Source organism: Notolabrus celidotus, chromosome 8 (assembly GCF_009762535.1).
Source record: "Notolabrus celidotus isolate fNotCel1 chromosome 8, fNotCel1.pri, whole genome shotgun sequence".
Classification (NCBI taxonomy): Eukaryota; Metazoa; Chordata; class Actinopteri; order Labriformes; family Labridae; genus Notolabrus; species Notolabrus celidotus.
Genome location: NC_048279.1, coordinates 25,266,750 through 25,287,235, shown reverse-complemented (window position 1 = coordinate 25,287,235; position 20,486 = coordinate 25,266,750). Strand labels below are relative to the sequence as shown.

The 20,486-nt window shown below is 39.5% G+C and overlaps 1 protein-coding gene across 1 annotated transcript in view; it reads left to right on the top strand.

Annotated features, from left to right (window-relative positions):
- diaph2 (diaphanous-related formin 2) overlaps positions 1–20,486 on the top strand; it is a 376,472-nt gene that overhangs the window by 13,867 nt on the left and 342,119 nt on the right. Inside the window, exons 4-6 of the mRNA XM_034690901.1 lie at positions 8,673–8,705; positions 11,711–11,887; positions 18,917–19,021. Coding sequence (XP_034546792.1) covers positions 8,673–8,705; positions 11,711–11,887; positions 18,917–19,021 — 315 coding nt within the window. The remainder of the gene's footprint in view (positions 1–8,672; positions 8,706–11,710; positions 11,888–18,916; positions 19,022–20,486) is intronic.

Below are 20,486 nucleotides of genomic sequence, written 5' to 3'. Positions count from 1 at the left end.
ATGTTATGAACTGCAATTCATAGACCAACAAATTCCAAAAAGACAATCTTTGCAGCAGAAATAAACATGTTGACTGCCTAGTTCAAAACAGTTGATGTCTGAAGAGCTAGTTTCTCTATCAGCACACAGTGTACGGGGGGGAATTTTTTTTGTAACGCGACGGTTCAGAAGATATTAGCATTATGAGTTTTACCCATTTAAGGATATGACTGGCTTGACTGAAAGGTGGGAAAACTGTAGCTGTTGGCTAGGAGGCTCTAAGCCCGCCTCTTTAGTAGGGATGCACTGAAAATTCGGCCACCGAAAATTTTCCACCGAAAATGGCTCAAAAATGTCGGTATTCAGCTGAAAGACTTTTGTCACGCAAGCAAAAACTGCGGCCAGTACACGCTTGTCTGGATAAGGGCCAACATATCTGCATCCGTTATTCCTTTAATTGCAGCACTAAAGCGTCTTCTAAGCAAAGAGGTTGAGACGGACCACGGAGTGAAAACAATGAAAAGTACACTCTTAGAGTCTGTCAGCACACATTTCACTGAGATCTATTCGGGTCCTCTGCACTCTATCGCAACTGTACTTGATCCGCGTTACAAAGATCATTACTTGGATGTGGGAATAAAGCAGCGCACATGAGAAATGATCCAGGCTGTGATGGATGCGGAGAACCCGCTTGGAGACGGATAAGGGCACAGCGCATGAGAAGGAGAACAGAGCGCAGAAAAAAGGACAAAGAGATCCTTGATTTTAGTGAGGTTAGTACACAGTCATAGCCTTAAATGCACTGGTAGGGGAGACCGGGGACAGTTGTGACATTTTTGACATTTCTGTCTATAACTTTGAGCTCTTTTAACCCAGTGTGTTCAAACTGCTATACAAACTAGCTTCAAGTGTCTGCTAATACATGGCCTATAAATGCCTGTACAACACAAACAGAAAATGCATGGCCTAATCTCAAATCCAAGGAGTGAAATGTTACAACTGTCCCAGCTCTCCCTACTAATAATTGGCATAATAATTTATTTCAGTGTTTCGGTTTTCGGCCTTGGTTTCCTCATTTTCAGTTTTCTGTTTCAGCCAACAATTTTCATTTCGGTGCATTCCTACCCTTTACCTCACACTAGCTTGACAGAAGTCAGGTTGAGTTCAGCATTTCAAATATGGTCCCGCCAATGATTGGCTTCAAAACAGCGCTCAGGAACAGATGGGTGACATCACGGATACTCCGCTATTTATACTGTCCATGAGTATATTTCATGATTAAAATAATGCCTAAGTTGAATTCTTCTGAGTGCATTTTGCAAAAATTAAAGCAAGCTATATGTTCTTTTTCAATCAATCACTCAATTATAAAAATTGATTTGTTGAGTTAAACTGCTCATGTGATGTGGGGCACTGTGGAAATGGGTCATAGGGATAGGACTGCTGACCAGGCTTGATATATGCATCTTATTTTAACATTAAAAAGACACTCATATTAGCAGTGGTGAATTAATACAAGGATGAATTTGCTACATGTGTTATTATCATATAGTTTCTTTCTGGCTAGAGCTCTGGAGTTTATCATTAGCCAGCGCTATAACAGGCAACAACAAGGCCATGAGTTCACATGTTGTTTGCATGTGAGCAGCATAAGGCTGGTTTAATAGAGGTGTTTTATGTAATAGCAATAATTATGCAGGATAAAAACGGTGGGAGCTATAATAAGTCAAAAATAACAGCTGTGATGTTATTTTGGCTGCAGCTGTAGTAGTCTTAATTAGAATAAAATAGTCTGTATCACACAAATAACATTTCTCTCTGATGTCATGAACGATTAAAGGAGATCTCCACTTACTCAAACTCCTTATCTCTCTTACTAACCCCTTGCTTTTGTGCTGGCTGCGTATCATGCCAACCCTCGAGCTCGGAGTACTAGAGATTTGCCTTCAACACAGACAGAGATAACCTGAGGGCAGCGCTGTGCTAGTCTGCAGTCACATGGTCAGACCATTCAAATCTCAGCTCCACTGGCCTTTGTGTGCTCTCTCGATTCAATAGTTGCTGTTTTAGGAAACAGAAAACAGAACCAGCCCTCTCCTGAAATAATAAGGCCACACAGTATCATGCCCTTTTAAAGACACTTAAGCTCTCTGGGAGAAATCAACTGCATTACTGATTGTTTATTTTCCCTGTTTTCCTTTTTAATGTAATTACATATCATGATATCTTTGTTGGGTACTCTTGGGATTAATAATACAAGTAAACCAGTCAGTTCTGCATGTGTCAAACTTTGATTTGATTGCTTAGAGAATAAGTTGACATTCTGTGCTTGATTTAGATAGCTCCTAATCCAGTTTGCCGGGAGGACAAGTGTGCTATTATGGTGTGTGTGAGTGTGTGTGAGCACAATAGATTCAGGCTGTGTCGGCTGTTGTTAGTGGGTTAGCTGTGCTTGTGGCACTGCCTACAGTCACATCAGTCTGTACCCCTGTATGCTTTTTTAGCTCTCAGAATCAACTCACAATTCACTCTTTACTTCTTCTCTCTCAGTTTGGCTCGTTTGTGTTGACGTCCTCTCAGACTGAAGGTGGTTTTGTCGTGTCTCAAACGTCTCTGTTACCTCTCTCTCTTATTTTTAAATTACAGTTTGCTCAGAAAAATAGTCATTAAATATGACATTATCAGGTTTTATTTTTAATGTATTATTTCTCTTTTATTCTTATTGGAGTGGTGGTAATAAAACCTCTCAGGTGTTTTATATTTAACATAATATAAAAATGTATTCTGTAATTAAATGGATAAATAATTGCTTTTGAAATGTATGATAGTGTTTATGATGATTGATTTGTGTCTCTCAAAAGGGGACTTTGGTTTGTATTAGTTGTGTGTTGTTCAAGGAAACCTGTTTACTAAGTTACCCCAATGTGCTCAGTGAAGTTAGAATCCAGCCAAACCTGAATACAAAAAAACAACCGGTGTAAACAGACCTGTTGTGGATTTTACTTTGCAAAGTTATTCAGATAACTCAGTCCTTCTTGAAAAAGGCCCTCGAGCTGAGGAAATAAAAACATCAAACAAAGTTTGAATAAAGATGAGTCTCAAGGCTGTTGTGCAAATGAAACCAGATGTTTACTGTCATTTAACGTTCAGGAAGAATTATTTGCATAGAGTGAGAGAAAACACCAGGAGAGAGAATTTGCACCTCTACCTGACTGCAGAAGTCAGTTTTAGTAAATATATTCCAACGGGATGGATGCTCTCCACACATCCAGGTGGATATGAGCTGAATGAAACGACAGGTGGGGACAGGGTCGTAGTTTGTTTCCCTCTTTGTTATACTCTCACTGAAAGGTTAAGCTGTTGCAGCACAGAAACGAAGAAAAAACAAGCATAGTTTATAAAGAGGGATAAATGTTACTTTCATTCATGCATTCATAAATCCAGAGCAGTGATGGCTGTGCCGTGCACAACCTCTCTGAGATTACAATTACAGCCATTGAGAAGTCTTTGTAACAGGATTAATTTGAACAAATTGATTGGTCTAGACTCTAAAACAGTCACTCAATTGGTATTTGGTGCTGTCTGATACCGCTGCCTCTCAAAACTGAGCGTGATAAAAATAGTGCCGCAGCAGCCAATGTGACGATGTGTTCAAAGACAGGCGGTGTATTATCATTTTTACTGTTTATGGTAAGGCAAGTAAACATTACTCTCTGATGTAGCAACAAAAGGTAATGTAATGTTAGTCATCTCTGAATGAGAAGGTTGGCAGGTCGCTTAAAGTACAGTCTATTTGTCTGGCATTGTTGAAGTTGGGTAGAGCATAATTTTCCAGCAGAAAACAACATTTTTATTTACTTATTTTACAAAAAGTAAACATGTATTATGTATTTAGGCTTTCAAATCAAATTCAACACTGAGTCATTGCGAAATATTCACTTGAAAGGGGGATTTGTGCAGATATAATGGTGTTGTTGTTATTTCTATTTATTTTTTAAGTTAGATGTTGGGCATTGTTTGCCTCCACTTGATATGATAGCTGAAGAGAGGCAGGAAAGGTGGGGATTAGAGAGAGGGGGAAGACATGCAGCAAAAGGATCGCGGCCGGGAGTCGAACCAGGACATGGGGCGCCTAGACCACTAGGCCACCAGCGCCCTGCTTATTTCTATATTAAATGTATTACTGGCATTTGATTTTCTTAGTCACCCTCAATGACTCCTCCACACTCTCATAGCTGTGCATCGGGCTTCTCCTGAATGTCTTCAAGCTGTGCTTAAATTTTCCTGAATCACACTTTAACATTAAAGCAAGCTCTTTTTTTTTTCACTCTGTTTTTTCTGCTGACTGGAGGATGTCTGGCTCAAACAAAAAAGCTTGAGGGTTTTAGGTTGTCTCGCCTTCAGTGCATGTGTCTATGCATCTTTTATGTTTTATACGGTTACTGTGCTCCAGGGTGCTTTTATATTTATAAGCTGTGACGAATCGGCAAACTGAGTTTTCCATACAACTGCTAAGGCAAAAACACATAGTCTCCCATGGTGCCGTTGTGAGCTCCATACTGTAGACTCTCGCATGTTTGACTCATTCTGGTGATATAAGACACATTTTGTTCAGTCACTTATTAAAACATGAGCTGATTTAACAGCAAATGCATCTAAACAGACTAAAGCCTACTCTGCAAAGTGCTATTGTCAGAGTTACAATATGAATCATCCAGACCACTGTTCACTGCTGATGTAGGGGCTTCTGAATGAACTTCTTTTTAAGGTCATCAGTCCTGACTGAGGCAGCAGAGTTCAGTTTCAGCATCAACTACATAATCTTTCTTCATGATTTGAATAAGCACGGTGTCATCTGTATAAATGCAGAGTTTATAGCCAATTAACAACATGCACATTTTACACATTGACATTTTCACTGACGAATCATGTAGATTTCTATAAAAGTGACATAATTTTTTACACGCTTTTAATTGAAAAGTCTTGTCTCTTTTTTCTCCCCCAGCTCTTCATTACATTCATTGTTGGGTGATAAATTTAAGCACAGTTAGCTTCACTTATGTGTTAAAAAATCTCTGAGCTGTCAATCATTCTTCAAATTAGTTAATAATTGTAAATTACCTGATGTTTCTAAGCAGTGTAAGATGTCAACATTGCAGCTTTTGTTCTCTTGCTTTGAATATTTAATATTTCCAATGGAAATAAAGTAGTTGCACAGATTTTCTACTTTCAAAGAGCAACTTGATTTTAACTACCTAACATGGTTACAGATGTTCAAAGGTAATTTTTTTTTTACAATTTTCAAAAATATGGGGCAGTTCTTTCATCAGCATGAAAGTTTTTTTTCTGAAGTGAACAAGATTTTTTTTAATTTTTAGGTCTACTTTTTCCCTGAGTGCTGCTAACACTTACTAGCCTGGAGCTTCATCGAGCTGTTGATTTAATAGGGACACAAGGTAGATTCATGCAGTCGCCAAGAACCGTCATCAACAGCACATAGCATTACAGTCCTCACTGCCAACCATGGCAGGCTCCCAGTAATCCTCTGTTATTATTAGAACTAATTAAAGTAAAAGCTAATTTCCTTCTAAACTCGTTTTACAGAGGAATCGTGGCCACTGATTTTATAGCGATAGTTCCAGCGAGTGTGTTAAAATGACATCTTACAGATGGTGTAGTTAAATTAGTTGGGAATAACAGGCAATGCTGTTGCAAAGCGGTAGCCAAATGGAAACAAAGCTGGCCCTTTGTCCATCTTGGATGAAAACTTGGAGAGGCTGTGTCTCTACAGGGGCTAATATAACACTAACATTAATTGTATTTAATAATATTAATTTAGGAAGTTACTGCGTAAAATGTGCACACGGGTTTAGTTTTTGTGTCCCCAAATTGACTCAAGATGTGGGATATTGCTTTGTGTTTTCATTTTTAAAGATCTGCATGGAGTCATAATCATATTTGATTAAGGAGGGACCCAGAGCTAATTTGATTAGGTTATTTAGAGGAATACGCGCTCGGTAATAAACATTTATTATGATGAAAAAGTTTACTTTAATAAGCAGGAGAAGCCCAGAGGACATGAGAGCTTAATTGTTAGATGTTAAATTGCGTTGTTGCGATGTTGCCAAGATAATGGGCAAGGAAAGGCCCTCAAGTCAAGGCAATTAACCAAACAGTGGTTTGATTGTTGTTAAATTGATTAGAAAATGTTTCAGCACTCCTTTTGAAAATTAGCTATTGTTTCATGCAGTTTTAGGCTGCAAGAGAACGCTGGGCTTAATGATACATGAGCTCTGAGTGAGAAATGGGGAAAGTTGTTCAGGTTTGATTTTCACTTTGCACATTTGAACCTCTTCTGAAGCTTTGTTACACGCTTTAACTACCAGAAACTGACACCTGCAGACTTCAGGCTGAGTGACTATGACATGTTTGTTATCTTGACTTCAAACCACAGCTTGGACATCACATGAAGCCTGCACACAGAGAACTTCATTGTCTTTTGTTCATAGTTTTATCCCCCAACTGTTGATCGGTTGTTGCAGTCAATACTAGTGATAGATATCTCAGTTCGAGTGTCTGCTCCTTGTTGCCCACAGCGACAGCTGATGAAGATGCATGCAGGGAGGTGCAGGTTAGAGCCAGTCTGTTCGCTAGCCGCAGCATCAGGAGCTTCCTGATTAGACTAGTGGAGATATCTGCGGCTGGAGGCAGGCTTTATGGCCATCACCACCCCACATCTCCTCACTCATTACTACTTCACAGCCTCGCGCCACAGCATATGGCAGCGTTGCTACTGCTTCCCATTTGAGGTGTGTTTGAAATGGCTGTCCCTCGCTGAGCCACAAGCCTTTGGCAGAAGTCTGTCTCATTGTGTGTGAGATGAAGATAAACAACTGTTGTAAAGTGGATCTGGGGTTTTAATTTGGTTTTGTGGGCTGTTGTAGCGTTTTGTGAGGATGCTAAGGTTTGATTTGCAAGCCAACTCGTGATAGAAAAGCTGAAAAGTAGCTGAACTGGATTTTGGAATGAAAGCAAACAAAGACAAAATGGTTTGTCAACTGTCACTTCAAGGTATGCTCTTAACAACACACCATATAAGAAAAAATAAACTTTTTATGTTTTTTAATACCAGGTGGATACATATTACCTTGTTGAATTGTACTATCTTTGGGATGCACAGGGCTAAATCAAAACAGAACTAACTTGCATGTATTCAAAGGGTGATGAGAACATATCCTCATTAAGTCTGTGGCTGTGGGATTTTTGATGTTCTCATTTTATGTATTTTTTGGTGGTTTGTGTCTTTAAGTGTGTGTTCTTTGGATGTCTACTGTTGAACACACACTTATATTTACATTCGGACAACTTTATTTAAAAAAAAGTATTTCAAATCACATCCTACACATGTACGTATAGCATCCAGGATATGCTCATGAACCCATGGGAAAAATGATACAAGAACCTTCCAGGGCTGAATTACTTGTCCAACTGACTTTAGATTTATCCACAACCATAATACAAAAGATGAAAGCCTTGAACGCTGCTTACCCAGGTAAACTGTGCTCACATTGGATACGATGTTACACTTAGAGCTTAGAATGACCACGAGAGACTGACGATGAAAAATCTTCCGTTATAGCACAAATGAGACAGGAATAAGCTAGCTACTGTCCTAGTTAGCGATGTTCTAAAGTGATAATTTTCTCGTCATTTAAAAAAGAAATTTAAATTGTGACTATAGCCAACTAGTCTACAGGTAAGAAAAAACGTAGAAATAGAGTCAAAACGTAGACCGATATATTTAAAACGACTAAATAAAGGGTCAAAATATCGGCGTGTTTACAAAGTGTGGCTCCCTTCAGGTTAATGTCAACATGCCCACATATGATACGCATCATTCGGGTCGAGTTAACCCGACACAGCCTAAATACATGCTGTGTTACAAGATGCCTTCTGCTTGTTTACAACCAGGTAATAGTCGTCATCTTCCAAAGCTACAGTTACGGCTAGTGGCGAGTGGCAGCACTACAGCTTAGACGCAACAAATTACACGCTTTTCGTGCTAACATCAAAATGTACCATGAGCTCCTTATATAGCTTGTTATAACAGGCCTGAGACACTATTTTGTAGTAATGGTAACTTCATCATGTGTAGCTAACTCAGCTGTGGAAGTGGCAGGACATTAAATAAAGCCTCTGTGCGTCTTTCTTTAAAATTAACTTTTTCTCCACACTGCCGTGTGAAAAATTTAAATAAAAAAGGTAGACGCATTCAACCACGTGATTCTTGTTCCATTTGTAGTGAGATCAACATCATCTTCTTCGAATTCAATGCTCCATTTTTGCTAACATCAAGGGTAATGTAGCTGTCAAATTTCGCGGGACCCACGTGAGTGCCGTTTCCATTGGAATGCGTCCTTCAAGGCTCCAAGTCATGAGTACAACAAATGAACTTTCATGTAAAGTAGGATTGAAAAATATAGAAGATGACTAATGCGGCTCTGACGTTCATTTGGTGTCTTCAAGTATTTGTTCAGTTTGCACTTAATTTGGCTCCCGAGAGGAAAATGAGGCAGTATCCAGAGAAAGCACACTTCCAATGGGATACATACTGTCTTTGCGGTGTTGTCATTTATACTCTTTATTTTTTTTTGTTGGATCTTGTTTTTCACTCTGTGCCCTCCCTCCAACAGAATATACACATAAAAACATTGGCTGATGATATGGTAAGGTGCTTGGTTTCATTTCGGTGTGTTTTACATCATCTCATGTTTTGTCATGGCTGCATGAGACTCAACTGAAAATATGCAGATGGATCAAATGTTCCTCAAAGAATGTTGTTACAGTAGTATTTTAAAACAACATGCACATACAGTACAACAGATTTCAGCGTCCTTATAATAACACAAAGACTAAGCTTCAACCTATCTCAATTACATGACCTGGTAGTCCTCTATAGTGTTATGTTTTAACAGATGATAGTTCATGGTGCCATTATTCAGCACTCGAACCTTCTAAATTCTTCATAATGAGCAAAATTTAGCCCAAAGCCTCTCGACTTCTACAAGCAGTTCATAGATCATTTAGTTTGCAATTATCAGTAGCACTTACGATTAGATGTTTCTGCCCGGGGCTTTTTTAATACCCTTAGTTAACAAATAGCCTAACTTTGACACTGGAAGCTCATGCTGTATTAAAGTCATTTAAGATGTAGAATGCAATGTCAACATGCAGCCACAGTCCCCGGGATAAATCCTCTATTTTAAATTTTAGTACGTTTGATCCATCCAGCCATATTTCAGCTAACTGACACCATTGACATCATGTATGTCATCATCTTATGTTTGTCTTCATTTATTTATGCTCATTCATCCCAGCATGTCCTCTCCATCCCATTTCACTAAATATGACTAACATAGACCCATTGCATGCACTTCATCTACTCCTTCTGCTTTCATTCTTCATTTTTTAAGTCATTCATCAGAAAAGTATCAGCTGATGAATATAACACAGAAACTCACAGATGTTATCACACAGAGCTAACACTGTTCTAAAACACATGAGCACAAACCAGGTAACACATTATGAAAGGTGGTAAGTAAGTCATGAAATGTCACGTTTCTTTCAGTACACTTACACTGCAAAAACTCAGGTCTTACCAAGTTTATTCTACAAAGTCAGAATATCTCATTACACTTAAAAGCCTCACTCACCTGGCCTATCCTTATAGTACGTCATATTGTCTTGAAATTAGATACCCTATCTTCTTTTTGATTGAATACATCATCAAGATTTCAACATCTTATTTCAAGAAACAACTAAAGGTGCATTTCGACCAAGAGTTCCAGGGTATTTTAGCCCCCAGAACTAATTTACCCTGTTAACTGCCGACTTTCAGTCTGATGCGTCCTTCATAAACGTATTTAGACGTTCATTAAATACTTATCTGATGAGGATATTTTGAATCTCAATAAACAAAAAAACTAGTTTGCATTCGAAGTAACTCCCGCTGTGTTTCAACAGCTGTGTGAACTCCACAAACAGTGTTACGTTCAGCTGAATGTCTCCATTTTACAGGGTCACTTTTAAAACCGTAACACCGGGAGAGACGTATTTGCTGTGGGCTGAGAGAAGACTACTGTTACAAGCTGCTAAATCAAGGAAATCACAGCGTCTTCTTTTTTTGAAAAGTACACACACACATACAAAACAGATAGAACAAATTAAAGAAAGGGAAATCAAGTGAATCACAGATGTGTGTGTGATGTTATTGTGGATGGCGGGCGGAATAAAAACACTGAAGGTAATCTACCAATCAGACACGTTCAGCATTGCTGGCCCTGCCCCCTGAAACCCCTGGGACCTTTGCAAAGTACTACCCCCCTAGCAGGGGCTTTTTGGGGGGAGATTATCTACCCCTGAACTAAATTTAGACTCTGGGTCCACCGTTCAAAGGGCACGTAGTTACGGGGTAAAGTCCCTCTGGTCGAAAAATGCCTTAACTATTTATTTCATTTTAAATTGGCAGCTATTTTCACTCAACTCAAGAAAACCAGGCATTATTTATTCATGCAGATATCTTGAAATATGACGAAACAGCTCGGCTTATCAGGTGAAAGTGTCTCATGTTGAGTGTAATGAGATATTTTGACTCAAATTAGATGAAACATTTGATAAGAATTGAATATTTTGTAGTGTAATCCAGGTTCCTTGTTCTTAGTATGTTGAAAACTTTATCTCTCTATGTTGTGAATACTTCAAAATCCCCCAAAATATATAAAAACATATATATTTCATTCAGACAATATGTTCTATTTAGCTTAATATTGAACACCAGTGATGCTGATGGTGGTCTGTGAGTCCATCAGCCTCGGTTGACTTGCCATGCCAGTGGTGTAAACTTGGTCACCACACTACCACAAAATATCCCAGGACTTCAACAGTGGTGCACCACAGCAAGTGTTTGTCTCCCACCACCCAAGTGAATCAAATAACCTCCATTCTTCATACCAAGAAGTGAAACCTTGTAATATAGGCAACATTGTGGTCTGAACTCTTACGCCCCCCTCAGGACAAAATATTACTTATATTTTTACCCAACTAGATTTTAAAATCACCAAATTTTTCACCACACTTTTCATCACTGATAGATCGGTGGTCTATGGAGTGCAATAAGCATTACCTCATTGTAGTCCCACCCTTAAATTTATGCACAGACCTTGCTTTTACTATCTTACTAAGACTGTGTTGGTAGGTCTTTGTTCTGTCCTCACCCAGTGATATACAGCCCCTCACTAAGTAATACTGTCTTAAGCCTTGATTTAGTCATTGCTTTGGCATGATGGGTGGTTAGTTGGGCGTGCTCACAGATCACAGCAGCAATAATTTGCTTCTGTTGAAAATAAAGTCAGGAAAAGCTCTGAAAGACTGATCTAAAAGGACATCAGAAGCTCTTCAACATTTTATTCCTCTCTATAGTTAATTAGATAAGACTGTTCCCTTTATTGAAATTCAGGTGAACAGTTTCATTAAAGCAGGAAACCAAAAAGTTTCCAATGTGTGGATTGGAAATATAATATTCAATATGAGCAGTTTAACAAATCCTCTCTCCTATTATCTTTCAGTATCAATGAGGAACAACAAAAGACAACGAGTCCAGCACTTAACCTTTTCTAAGTAGGAACGTCAGCCTAACTATTAAAACATCTCAACCCTTTCTGTTTTCTTCCAGCGTGATCGTATCACCAGTTTTAGGAAAGCAGGGATGAAGAAGGAAAAGCCCCTCATACAGCACCCGACAGATCCCCTCTCTATCCAGACTGAGCTGCCTGTTCCTCAGCCCCTCTTCGACGACCGCTCAATGAACCTCTCGGAAAAGGAGATCATCGACCTCTTTGAGAAGATGATGGTAAGCTTTGTATTTTGCTCTCGCTGTGTTTCCCTTCCTTTAAGGTCATCTGGTAGCACTTCACAACACTTCTTTTTTCTTATTTTACAAAGAAGCGCACGGTAAGGGAAACAGAGCTGCTGTTGAAAATGTGAGGGGTGAAGAGAAGTCTGAAGAGAAGGAAAGTTTAGAAAGCATTTTTTATTTCAATGTCTGACTACCCGCTGATCTCCGTACGTCATCGTTTTACTGCTGATGAGATTTTTTTGTGAACAAGGCTTTGCTAGGCATATAAAAACAGATGATAATGACATTACTGCCTTTCAAAACTCCCCTCCTTTTATACAGCTTCTTTATATTGTTTTATCATTCACTATATAATCTGTCTGCATGTAAAAGTCTCCAGCCCAGCTATCATCATTTATGGTTTGTGTGACTAAGCAAACCAGTGAAATTTGACCAATATTAATCAAAGCCTTAGCCTTGTGTCTGTTTACTCAGACCAAAGACCCCATAATAGTAATGTGCATACAAGCATGTACAACCACAAGCAGAGCTCTGGCAGTTCTTAATGATATCACACTTTTAGAGATCTGATCAGAGATGGAGCTGAATTTTATCTTTAGATTCAAAGGGATAAATGTTCAAAAATTGTAAATTCCCCCATCCTACTGAGACATGAGTTGAAAAAATATCACCGCCTGGACTTAAAAACCAGAGACATGCTGTATGTGCAGAGCTCTGTTAGTGTTTGAAAGAAGTTGTGCCGCTCAAAGTCCCTGCAAAAAACACCATCTATTCATACACAGCTCCAAGTGTGTTTAAATTTACAAATTATTTTGTTGTCACATACAATAATATATTTAATAGTATTATTATTATTATTATTATCATCATCATCAGGCAGCTGTTTTTTTCTTATAAAATGTTTAATATTTTTACATTTAGATTTGAGTAAAAATATAAAGACAAAAAAGTGACAAAAAATTGACACAAACTCAACCCACCAAAAAAAGATAGACACAACAAAATAGCTATTAAAGAGAAAGAGGAAAAAAAGGTATAGCAAAAGTAGAAGGTGGGGAGGAAGTGCTTTAAGTGGGCTGGCTCACTCAAGTATACAGTGTCACCTCTTCTGAATTGTACCCTTTGGCAAACCAGGATTTCATATCCTGTCCCTGTATTTCTTTGTGATTTATGTACCCTTTGTGTAACAGCACCTGAAACACATTACCAATGGTAGGTTACATGATGCTCACTTGTCTGTCTTTGCTGGGGAGTAATGCCAAGCTTAGGGCAAACTCACAAGTCTATAAAGAGTTGTGTAAATTAGGAAAATGTGAGTAAAAAGTAAACAACAGCAAAGTTGGCCTCACTTAAAAAGAGCAGAAGCAGGGCTTGATGCTGACACATGTCTTCTTTTATCTTTTTATCTTTTATTAAATGTTGAAATTTAAAAACATGATACTAATGATTGTACCGGCACTTATTTTTCCCCTGTGGAGAGCAGAGGTGGGAACAGTTAATCAATCTTTAACTACATTAACCGTTAATCTGTTAACTCCGATAACCGTTAGTCTCTTAATTCTGTTCAAAATCAACAGAAGTAACCATTAACGCTAACTTTAAAACCTGTTGAATGTCCGATGGTCCGCCCCCCTCCTGCTGCAACAGAAAGAGTCCCCGTGTTCCAAGTCCAGTAAATTACTTCAGGTCCAAAAAGGTAGTATGCTCATGCTCAAGTGGTCTGTAATCAATTTTACCACGAGAGAGCAAAGTTTGGATCTTTCCTGTTTTTCAGGTTTGCTGCAAGTTAGGGTAGATCTTAATAACTTGTGTCATTTCTAATTTTAAGCAGTAATTTTTCTATTTAAAAAATGTTCTATTAGCTTCAGTTGAGGTGGATTTTGTTCTTCACATGTCTTTGTTGCTGCTTCATGGTTGTCATGTTAGAAAGTTACACATTAGCTTAGTTTATTGTCCCCAGTAAGTTGATTCATAAGTAGTTTTTCTGGGTTCAGAAGTTAATTTAACTTGAAGATAATCACTGAAGCTTGGTAGACCTCATGTCTTAATGATATTAAAGGTGACATATCATGCAAAATTTACTTTTTAATGGTTCTTTACCTGAAATATGTGTCCCTGGCATGTCTACAAACCCCCCGAGAATGAAAAAAATCCATTCTGCCCCTGTTTTGATTTCTCCACCTTTCTGTAAATGTGTGTGAAACGAGCCGTTTCAGACTTCCGTGATTTTGTTACGTAACAACAATATCAGGTCTGTCACGGAGTCAGAGCTCGGAGCTTGTTCAGCCCATAGACTGTATAAAATAATACTGAATCCCTCCCCCGTTTTTCATTACCTGCACAAATGTGTGCTAACAAGGAGCTTAGGAGGGAGGCATGCTAGTTGTAGGCTGTCTTAATAAACACAAAGGTCGGTTTTACTCCCCACGTCTGCAGATTTGAAGATATAGTGGATGATTTTTATTTGTCATGGATAAGTGCTAGCGCTAATTAGCATAGCCACATAGCTATATGTTCATAGCTGTAGCTGTAGCTGTAGCTGTAGCTGTGTACCAAGACACACGTCGACATACTGACAAATAAAACAACAAGAAACACTAAATCTGTGACCAATCCTTCATAAAAGGTCCTGCTGCCTTTCTGGCAGAAGTCGGTTTTACTCCCCACGTCTGCAGATTTGAAGATCTAGTGGATGATTTTTATTTATCATGGATAAGTGCTAGCGCTAGTTAGCATAGACACATAGCTACATGTTCGTAGCTGTGTACCAAGACACACGTCTACATACTGATAAATAAAACAACAAGAAACACTAAATCTATGACCAATCGTTCAGAAAGGTCCTGCTACAGGCGCCTCTCCGTCAGGATCAGATTCAGAGGGTTGAAGTAACGCGATCTCTGAGCAGCCGTGTATATTCAGCCAACATGTAAACATTAGATCAACGTGCTGGAGAGCCGAGGCACATCCACTTCCGGAGGGGGCGTGGTCAGAGGGAAAACAGAGTGTTCTGATGAGGAATGAAGAAGAGGACTTTTCAGGCATGCCAAAATCTGATTTCAAAGTGTTTTTTTGAGCATAAACTTTAAAGACATGTTTTGGGGACCTCTTAGACCAATATATATTGATGAAAAAAGCGTGATATGTCACCTTTAATACTGAACACAGAAAAAAGTTTGTGTTTAATTCACATTTTTTCATGATGTACTGTTTTAGATCTGTAGTGTATACAAAACAGCAGTATAACATTATGTGTGTCATAAATTAAATTGATCTAGGTCAGACTTTAAAATCCTCAAGTATTGGTAGTAAAGATGAATACATTTTACACTGAGAGGTTAGGCCTTTGTGAAGAAGAGCTCCATCTGCGTATTCCCCCGGCCTCAGTCTGAAGCAGACCAAACTTTGAAATCCACTCCGCACTCATCTGTGGGGTCAAACCTCTGTCACACTTGTGATTTTCTCCATTGAAATGCATTTTTGGCCTTATGTACTGCAGGATTGAAATTTAACAAAAAGCTTTCAGCCCATCTCTTTGAAGTGAAGAGCTGAATTACTCTGGCTTCATTGCATAGGTCTTGTGTACTATTGTGAGTAATGTCTGAGCGTGCATGTGTGTGTGCGTGGTACCCTGCCTGCCTTTCCTTTTTTCTCATACAATGGTCTTTATTGCCAGGGCCAGAGAAATGCGACCGGTGCTCCTGGGTTTTCATCAGGCTTGCGCTCAGTGTGTTTTTTTTGCCTGGGTGCTCATCCCTGTCACTCAGTTCACCTCTCAATTACTATGTTTGTGCTCACAGCGGCGTGACATTAAACCCAGGCTTCAATTTGCTCGGTGACAGACGACACAGAAGGCATTTTTGCTGGTCTGACACTTGACAGGTCTCGACTCCTTGGCTTGGGAAGTGTAATTACAGTAATGAAATCAAAAAGAAAAGGTTTATTTACTTAGGTGCTTTTGAAGCCACCACTAGTTGCTCACACAGCCTGTAAACTTTTTTTCACTTTGATGTAGCAAACACCAGTGGTGGTGAGCTCCTCTATCTTCTCTTAAGTATCTTTCCGTCTTTGTTGCGTGTTTTTATGTCATACACACACACACTTTGTAGTCGCTTTTCTTCTAATTACACCCATTCTGTTATTGATTTGTTTTCATGGCGCTACATGCTGCAGCCTTAGAAGTCCAACCTGCTTCAAATGAAGCGATGACCCATGCCATATTATTGAGACCCCCTACTGTGCATTAATGACTAGGAGAAAGTGGAAATATTTTCTCTCTGCAAAGTGGTTTACACTGTGTTCCTCAATGCTTAAAAAGCACATAGCCTATTACTGAGAGGTCATCAAAGGGAGCAGGAAAATTTGGGGAGAAACACTCCACAGCCAGTTTGGAGGGAAACCAAATGAGCTCTTTGCTGAGTTTTTGAAGCCAGCCATTCAGAGCAGAACTATATTCACAAAACTACAGGCAGAGTTAAAAGGCATAAAAACACATTTACTTTCAGAGCTGCTGAAGGAGGGTGTAGTGTGTGTCTTTGGTCTGTGTGTCCGCTGTCTTTGGATTTTTCCAGAGGTATGCACAGCTGGAATTCTTAACCCTCTCATCAGAATGCACAGGAATAAATCCGCACATGAAATATCTGGTATTTACATCTCACTAAGGAGCTAGACGTGTAGAGGAAAAAGACTTTAATCTATGAAGTTCAACTTGGGAGCACTTTTGCACATAAAATAACATGAAAACCCCCCCCAAAAATGGGGTTACTTTGTGTCTAGAGTTGCCACATTTCAGAGCTTAAAGTCAACTTAAAGTCATCTAGCTGATTTGGCTTGAACACTGTATCTGAAATGATGCTTATACTCGTCCGTCAGAATGTAAACCTCTAAGATCCTTCCTTTTAAATTGGTGGAGTTTGTTTGTCTCTACAATTTTTGAATAGTGTTTTTGCAGACAGTGTCGAGCGCCTTCAGAGAAACAGGACCGGTAAAAAGAAGAATGTGACATCGCAGTGCAGCTGCGGCCAGTCTGAGGTTTTTATGTGCCTCTCTCTGTGCTTTTGTCAGGATGAACACTCCTAGTAATAAGCTCCTATGTGATCCCTCAGCAGTTACACTCTGCACCAGGACATTAAAACCAGCCCACAGGAGAGTTGCCATGTCTGCCCTTGCGCACACACACGCACACACACATACACGCACGCGCACACGGATCAGAACTTGAGGCTAGTGGACAAAATAATCGATTCGTCACAGTTGAATCGAAACATTTTTATATTTCTTCTACTTTTCTTAGATCCCCTTTCCCCACTGCTTGTCTGCTTTTCATATCTCTTTCAGCTTCATACACATTTGATTGTTGCATTTAATTGCTCTTTTCTTTGATTGGAAGCCTGTGGATTGTGCTGTTTGTCTTGCAGCCACATTGCACCAAAAGTTAACTAATTAACCTCAGCGCTGTGATCCATTTCAAATCCAGCGTTTCAAAAAACAAGGTCCCGTCCATGATGCTTGATTGGCCGAGTGTTGCAGAATGGCTTTACGTGGCATGAGTGATAGAAGTGATTAGCATTTAAACATTTTCAGAGGTTTACCAGACCAACACGAACAGACTAGTTTCTCAGCTATTTCACCGCCACTGATACGAGCTCAAATTTCATCATTTTAGTCACACCAGCAGCGTCGTGAAAGATATCCTGGGACTCTTTTCATGTAGCCTGTGAGGATATATTAATAAAAGAGCATTAATCATTTTGGAGACTGATCGCGGAGGACTAATTCCTCCTGTTTGCCCCCTGACAAGCACCTCGCAGATCCCACCACTCCCTCCCCTCCTACAGCACACTCACCCCGCCACTTTTCGTCTCATTTATTGAATGCCAATTAAGCAGATAAATTAGCGGGGTTCAGAGATTAATTAAAAAACCTGCTGGTTTCCTTGGGTGAAAAAAAAAACCCTGGCAATTGTGAAACTTTTCGTCACATTTTTTTTCCCTCTCTCCGTCCCATAAGAAGAATGTTAATGGTTTTTTAGCTCTGAGGATATTTACCAGAGGAAATGTAGTCAAAGGAATGTAGGTCACAGTGCCCCTGGATGGGATTCCTGTCCGTGCTTCACTGACAAATGAAGCAGAGTTGTTGGAATTAGATTACCTGTGGAATGGTATTCAAAGCGTTGTAACACAGTGCTCCTACATGGAAGGGACTAGCTTGATTTATTAGACAAATTTTGCAATAAATCAGAAGGAGGGGAATCACTGCAAAATTTGATCAACTGAACGCACTGGTTTCCCGCGCTTTCCAGCAGAGGGCAGCATGGCTCCACAACTTTTCCCAACTTCTCCCTCCTGAAACCCTGAGGAGGATGTTTTTTCTCTCTGTTCATTCTAGCCATCTCTTTGTGAGAGAGTGCTTCTGATAAACATCCCCCTCCATTCTAATCATCATGTCATTCCCTAGCTTTTAGTGCTCTGTCCGGCCTTCGCTCCATCCCCCTGATGTGTCTCACATGAAAGACCTCTTTTGTGATGCAGAATTAAAGTAGCACGAAGATAATACTCCCAATAACACTCAGATACAGCCTATCCAGCCTATCTGATGTGATTGCATGGCCTCAATAGAAGCACCGTTGTTTGATTTTGCTCTCTTGCTTGGAGTAGGGGTGTGTGGATTTTTATTGCTTTAGCCTTGCTGCATTCGTTTCAAGGACTAATTATTGCTGCTATTATTTCCTGTTGCGTTACCTCGTGACTTTGACAAAGAAATAGAGATGGAAGAGAAATGCATTCAACTGCAGAAGGACAGGATCTGATATGAGAGGGTGATAATGAGAATGAAGGTGTAATTTTCGGTAGGTCTAAGGTATTGCTCTCACTTAAATGTTTTGCTGTAAAGGACATGTTTAAAGTGTACATTTTAAGTTTGAATTGCAATCACAGGTTTCTTCTCTGAAATGTACCTGCATTCAAATGTAAACCCACTCAGTGTCTACATTCACTCTCCCCTCTCTCCTCTGTGTGTATCCAGGAGGACATGAACCTGAACGAGGATCGCAAAGCCCCCCTGCGCGGGAAGGACTTGAGCACCAAACGCGAGATGGTGGTCCAGTACATCTCAGCCACAGCCAAATCTGTAAGTGAGAGCGTAAACCCAAGTGCTCTTTCTTCCCAGACTGAAGAGTGTGTACTGTATAATTGTAGTGGATGAGCTGAAGTATGATGACACTCCCCACGACTCTTCAGAATGAGTTTAACCTGATACTCTGCTTTCACAGCTTGCTTTGTCATCCGTTCTTGCACAGTCTCACTTCCCTCTCTCTCTCTCTCTCTCTCTCACTCCACTCTTCATGCTTGAGCCCCACATCTTTGATTGCAATTATGATTCATGTTTTTCACTTTATTTCCCTCTAATCAGCAGTTGTAAGCTCTAGGAATTGAGTTGATGTCACTTAACTCACTCAATGCCAGGTGGATGGTCATGTGCTTTTATGCAGATTGTTGGTTAACAGGTTGTGGACTTGCATGGGAGTTTGTGTTTTTCTCCAGGGTGGCGGTGCATTGTGTGTTTTTTTTGTACTCTGTGTATAAAAATTAAGTTCAGATAATCTTTGACTTAAGAGAAGAATACGTGTTAAAAGTAAACTACATTCAAAGATGAAGAAATCAGGAGTTATAACCTATATTTGATGAGTGGCACTGTCAAATCTGAATACTGTAAAGACCACGTTACAGCCAGATGCTTCATACATTTCATCTCTCTTGTAAATGCTTCTCAAAACAACTGAGATATTAAATTTAAATGATAGATAAAGGGCCATTTCCCCTGTTTATGCACAACATGATCACACTTAATCCAGATCCAGTCATAAAAGTAAGAAACTCCAGTTGTGATCCATTTATTTCTTAAGAATTCTCAACTCCTTTTCAAGTTATGACCACCCGAGTGAGGAGACATTCACATCAGCAGCGCTGAAGTACAGAAAGTGATTCCTGCCCCCGTCGCTCCCCGAACCTGGTAGCTCTCTCTTGACATCATCATTTATTACCTTCCTCATTGTTATGGTAATTAACTGGCATTATTGATAATGATGATTATCCGAGATGATTGAATTCCTCACAGGGCCCATTATGCTTTGTGAGCACTGATATTTTATTCAAATGAACAACGTAATCTGCGTAGTCAAAGGACAGAGGACTAAATGTGATGTCTGTCAGCACCCTGCTATCACATTTAATAGGACTGAAGGAGGGGGAAGGCTGGGTGTCAGGGATGATGTATCTGTGCAGACACAGATTCATGCAAGTGCTCATGCAGTTACACTAGAGTACCTTTACTTGCACAGAGTCTGTCAAACATGGGAAATAAATGAGTGACCTACAACTGGGTTGAATTTAATAGTACAGTCTGCACTCATGTATGATTCTGATGATATTCTGACCGTGCTACAAAATCTCCTCAGCAGTTTGAGACGCTATAAACTTAGCTACTTGTGTTATCCAGACCTTTTTATAGTCATCTAAAAGTATATCAAAGGAGTACGAGTCAAACATATTATAAAACAAATTAAAGACCAAGGAGTAAAAGCTCTGCTGAGTCT